The sequence below is a fragment of the Parasteatoda tepidariorum genome, chromosome 7 (genome assembly GCF_043381705.1).
Source record: "Parasteatoda tepidariorum isolate YZ-2023 chromosome 7, CAS_Ptep_4.0, whole genome shotgun sequence".
Classification (NCBI taxonomy): Eukaryota; Metazoa; Arthropoda; class Arachnida; order Araneae; family Theridiidae; genus Parasteatoda; species Parasteatoda tepidariorum.
Window position 1 is genome coordinate 32,651,594 of NC_092210.1, and position 5,921 is coordinate 32,657,514.

General features: G+C 27.3%; 1 protein-coding gene across 1 annotated transcript in view; it reads right to left on the reverse strand.

Moving 5' to 3' along the window:
• Positions 1 to 1,817: 1,817 nt before the first annotated feature.
• The window catches only part of LOC107446704 (homeobox protein rough), a 47,921-nt gene continuing 43,817 nt past the window's right edge, over positions 1,818 to 5,921 (reverse strand). Inside the window, exon 3 of the mRNA XM_016061419.3 lies at positions 1,818 to 3,574. Within this exon, the coding sequence (XP_015916905.1) occupies positions 3,409 to 3,574 (166 nt within the window). The 3' untranslated portion in view covers positions 1,818 to 3,408. The remainder of the gene's footprint in view (positions 3,575 to 5,921) is intronic.

Here is a 5,921-nt window from a genome sequence, read left to right on the forward strand (position 1 = left end):
TAAAAAATCCCAGTACTATGCATGATTAATATAACATGTAATTTTCAACAAAAATTCTTAAAATTTTTCATTAATACACGCGATTACTATAATACCAAAATCAAAGCAAGTCTTAAAATATCCCAGTAGTATACATAATTACTATAACATCGAATTTATATTTCTAATTTAAGAAGCTAATTCTAATATATAATATGGATGCTTTTTGTTTGAGGGCAATCAAAACACCTGCAATGATCTATCTAAGCCATTGGGATAAAATGGTCAATAAAATGGGGAAAAATGAAAAGTATAAAATCTACCATCGCCCTTTTCTCGCACGATACATCCATTTTAGTACGTAATCCACGTTTGACACGGAACATTTTTTAGAAAAGCAGAGCTGATAAAATTGTTATTGTAGGAAATAGGAAATTTTTTTTAGCTTGAATCGTAAGACTTATAAAATATGAAGTAAATCTGGCTTTAGCAGATCTTCGCGAAATATTGTAGAATAAATGGAAATGTTTATAGTATTTTTGGTTACAATATTTCTTAAAATGTGTTTAACCTTGAGAGTGTAGTTCCATAGCAATAAAATAGAAACTCTTTCAATAATTATGTCTTTGTTATCTTTTTGAATTATGCATGGTGAAAATTTTTTGGTAAAATTACTGTACTGTGTGATAATGACATTTCAGATAAGAAAAACCATAATTCTGATTACTAAACTAAAATATATGGTATTTGAACCATTCATTAGGTAATTTTTCCGTTCATACGAAAAAGGGAAATAACCAGAACTTCTGATTTTCAAAATTATAGTTCTTATATTCCCACACATACAATAGAAAAATACAAAACTAAAAAGTAAATTTAATCGTAGAAATGTTTTTAATGACATACTCTACAATATCACAATAAATTTAATGAATTTCACTACAGTTACCAAAGTTTAACTCTTATTATAAAATTATATTTTATTGTTAACTTTACCAAAATCATTACCAAAGCGGTTCGGTAAAAATTACCGAGCTGTTTGGTGTTCCTACAGTGCCAGAATTATAGGTAAATTTTACCATATTCTGGTAGTTTTAACTATACTTATTTTCTAAGTGTGTACAGCAATAATTCTATAAACAGAATAAAAATGTTAAAAAATTTTATTCAAAAAGCGCTTTGATATGTATCATCTTATTATTGAAATCTATGCAAAATTATGAAACTTTTTTTCCAAAAAAGTTTTAACATATTTTTCTTGGTTGATAAACAAAACTATGGTGATGATAATTACAATAACCGATATGAATGTGAGTAACGAATATAGAAATAAAATTTCCTTAATCTCGATACCGCATTTTCAAATTCGATATTGTTTCCTACTTATCTGCAGCATGTTTGGGATTTAAATATAAATGTTTAATAATTTATAACAACTTTGAAATAAATAAATTAAATTGTTCAAGTTCAATATTTTATGCAATATATATATATATATANTTTTAGTGAGATATATATATATATCATAATCTGTTAGAGTGCAAAATAAAAACTGTAGCATATTTGGGTTAAAAAAATATAAATGTTTAATAACTTATAACATCATTAAAACAAAAGAATAGTTTAAGTACCTTAAACGATATATTTATTTTCATATAACCTTTTTAAGTGCAAAAATGAGTGCAATCCAAAAAGGATAATTAGGGTATAACTATTTTGTTTCTTCGATATTGGATACTCAGTGTCATGACACTGAGTATCCAATAACTGAGTATCCAAAGAAATATTAAATAATCTTTAGAATTCATTAGAAATGTGCCTTAAAAAAGTAATGCCTATTTGATTCAAAATGATTTATTTGAGAGTTCTGTATACACTGTTTTTACAATCTAAGATAATTGTATTATACATGATATATGTACATAATACTTCAGTATTCTAACGAAACAATTATAAATTAAACAATAATCATAAGAATAATTTAAACAAAAACAATTTTCACAGTTTAAACAACGGGCTAAGCCTTATGAACACAAACATATAAAAAATAAAAAACATACAAGCTCGAATCAAATTTTTTTAATTTTAAACAATGACCAAGTATTTTTAGTTATTAATTACCGTAACAGAATCGACAAAGGCAGTTTATAAATGTAAATAAATAATAATGAAACAAACAGCATCTATATACAAAATAAACATTCGTTCGGAATTTGATACTTAAGATCACTTTTTTGGTTTTTTAGAAATTTATAGTGGTATAAGAATAAAAAAGGAATACTAATTGTTTAGGTTTGATAAGTTTATTTAAAAAAACACACACATTTTTTCTGAATTTCAAATGAAAAGTAAAAAACGTGTGCTACATAAAGCATGTTATTTAAAAAAGATGAAAGATTCATTAAGATAAAAATCGATATTCTCTTCTGACTTATAGAAATTTTTTTGAGGGGAAAAAAAAACTTTAAAAACTCGTCATTTTAATTGTACTTAGAAATATTTTGAGATATTAAAATGTTTCATTCGTCTAGTTTTTATTATACACATTACGATTTAAGTTAATTTTTAAAGCAATTTACCCATACCTATAAAGTGTTAAGAAAAAAAAATCTTATACAGTAAACCTATAACATTTTATTTTTAAAATACATTGTTATAACTCTATTAAGTGATTCACTCATTTGTTAACTTGTAAATTAAAGGAGTACTAGGACTAGAAAACTCTTTGACTTATTATTTCTCAAGAGATCATTAATAATCTTTTGAATATATTGAAAAGAATAAATACCAAATAAGTATTGGAATCATAAAATCAATTCACAAATATGCACTGAACCAGCTCAGTGCTCAGAGCAAATTTTATATTGATTTTGTTCGTTGTTCATGCAGGAACTTTAATCTATTTCTTCTTTTTTTTTAAACAGCGAATGGCGAAAATTATGCATTTAGCACAGTTCATGGCTTTGCTGTAAAAATAGAAACACGTTTTGTCTAATACCTTAGCACTTCTTCATGGATTATTCTGTTATATAGTTTTGAAACTGAATTATGTTTAGGAATTCATAGAACCTTTGAGCATCGTTCGTTTCATAATTCAGAACTACTGTTAGAATAGTCAGAAAATGCAACCTTTAACCTAATCACCGGTATGACTTCACAAAATATCTTTAGTTGATGATAAAATGTTTGCAACAATTGTCTCAATATAGTTTTAGTTTCATCAATCCAACAAGCTATGTCCTTCAAATATGCAATAGCAAGTTCCAAATTTAGTCTTATCTTGCTGACATTTAAAGTATGTGTCCCATCCCTGCTGTTAAATTTCAACTAGATAGATAATTTTTTTATTGAAAGTTTGATTTATATTGATCGATTGCTATTGATTTCGGGAAAACTATAGCTTCAGGAACATCTTCCATTTTATTGAAACTAAAACCTGGAAGTGAGCATGGATGACGGTGTAGCTGAGGGAGAACTTAGAAGTGGGGAAGTTCCCGGTTTGTAATAGCATGTTCCACAAAATGACGGGCAAACTCCGGAGGTGGAAGTTGGTGGTGCATAAAGAGATCCTAATGAATTAGCCAATGCCATACACCTATAAAAGAAAAAATGATAAGATACATAAATGCAAATGTTACTGGGATATTGTTCATCAAATATTCTCTCTCTCTACCTCGCTTATTCTACTAATTACTCAATTAAGAACGTTTACTTTGTTAACTTCCATTTCAATCCCTTAAGTTTATCTCTCTACGTAAGCTATAAGCTAATTTTTACATCTTGATCTCTTTTGGTTTTATACTTTGAAGGCTTCCAGAATTTTCAAGAACAAACTTAAATGTCCATTTAGAAAATGTTCTACTAATTCTATCTGGAATGTTCTTAAGTTTGTTTATAGAAGAGTGATTTGTCTTTAGAGACAAATAAAATTATTAAAATAGATTAGAATTTAAATGCACCAGGTATGAAATATAAATTAAAGCTAACAAAATTGATCAATTTAATAGTTAAGCTCTATCTAAAGATTTCTATCAGCAATTTCTGAAGTTCTATGTCAAAAAAAGAGTATTTAAAACCTTCTATGTCATTCTCCATGCTCATTTGTATATGGATATTTTAATGCTTAGACACTTGAAATAACCAATAAACGTAAATGGTTCACGGAGAAAAAAATTCTGGTAAAATTATCGTACTGTATGGTAATGACGTTTTTGGTGAAAAAAAACAACTTAATTCTGATAATAAAAACCGAAATATACGGTATTTAAACCATTCGTTTGGTAATTTTCCGTTCGTAGGGTAACAGTTTTCTGGAAATTCTGGTTTTCAAAATTAAAGTTCTTATAACCACACATTTAATAAAAAATACAAAACTGAAAATTTTTATAATTTTTACAAAGTTTAACCGAATAAACGGCTTTTATACCACGCTCCAAGGTATTATGATTACCAAATTTTACCATATTTACCAAACTTTATTATTAACATATGATACTAGCATATTATATTTTATGTATTATAAAACCAGATTTTATTTATTTTATTGTTAATTTTATTAAAATCATTACCAATGCCTTTCGGTAAAAATTATAAAATTTTTTGGTGTTTCCATGGAGCTAGAAATACTGTAAATTTTGCCATATTCTGGTAGTTTTAACCATGTTTCTTTTCCCCAGTGTTTTTTGTATAAATATTTTTCAAACTTAGAAATGTCTAAAAAAATGGCGAATCGTTGCACCGCGTTTAACGTTTTAATTTTTTTTTCCTAGCAAAAAATAACGATTCACCGGTTTCGCCTTATTTTGCCTCTTTAATTTTCGCCTTTTCAAAACAAATTCAAAGAAAGCACAGGTGAAATGCAACTTTCATTTGCGGGAGAGTTTTGATAGAATTGTTTGATCACACCTGCAATAAAGCATAATAAAGACAGGATATTGAATTCCTCCCCCTCTTTTTTTTATTTTAGTTTCTTTGTTATAGCAATATCTAATTTTAGTGAGACGGCTATCGCAAAAACTATCTGCTATTTTTCTATAAGTATATAATACGCCTTGAAATAAATTGTTCCCATAACTTATTTAATATTTATTAACAAAAGTACTGTTCTTTTAATAAGTGATACCTACCTAAACTTAAAAGAAAAAAATACCAGTAAAAGATGCAAAAGAATTAAAAAAACAGAGTTGGAAGAAACGAATGTGTCCTAATTATTTATCAATTATAATTTTTTTAATTTAAGTTTAAAATTTTATTTTGTAGATATTTTGTAGATATATATTTTAAAAAAATATGAGTTATGCACTTTGAATTTTTTTTTGGTATTTATTGATTTTTTTTTAAGCTTTGTACTTTAGTTTAAAAATTAACAAGAAAATTTTTTTCAAAACAATAGAATAATTTTTTATCAGTGTTAATATTAGCCCTGAATGAACTAAATATTTGCTAATCAAACTAAAATCTTTCCCCATTTTTGCGAAATTAGGATGCTATCAGAACACTTTGTGAATGGTAATTTCATCACTTGTCCATATTGTAATAAAATTTTAATATTATTCAACCATGACATGTTGGCGATTGCAAGTGTGCCTAAAGCGAACCGGAACAGTTTAGTTCAGTGTTTTAGGGGAAGAAGTTACTATACTTGCTCCTTAATATAATGAAAACGATTAAGAAACAGCTAGAACTTTGCCCTACAGAAATAAACAATCATTGTCATAAGACAGAGGGCATGGTACGGGTCTCCCATCAGTTAAGGTGTCAAAACTATGAGTTAGGTACACTGGTAGAATTTATTTCAGCGATTCAGGGAAAGATAGTTAAAAAAGTCGAAGCAAAAGAGAGACAGATACGAGGGTTGCTATTTCTGGCCTTGGCAACAGTAAGTGTTGCTAGGCGACCGCAGACGATTTTAATCGAAAACACCCCTCTAAAAATTATGGTCA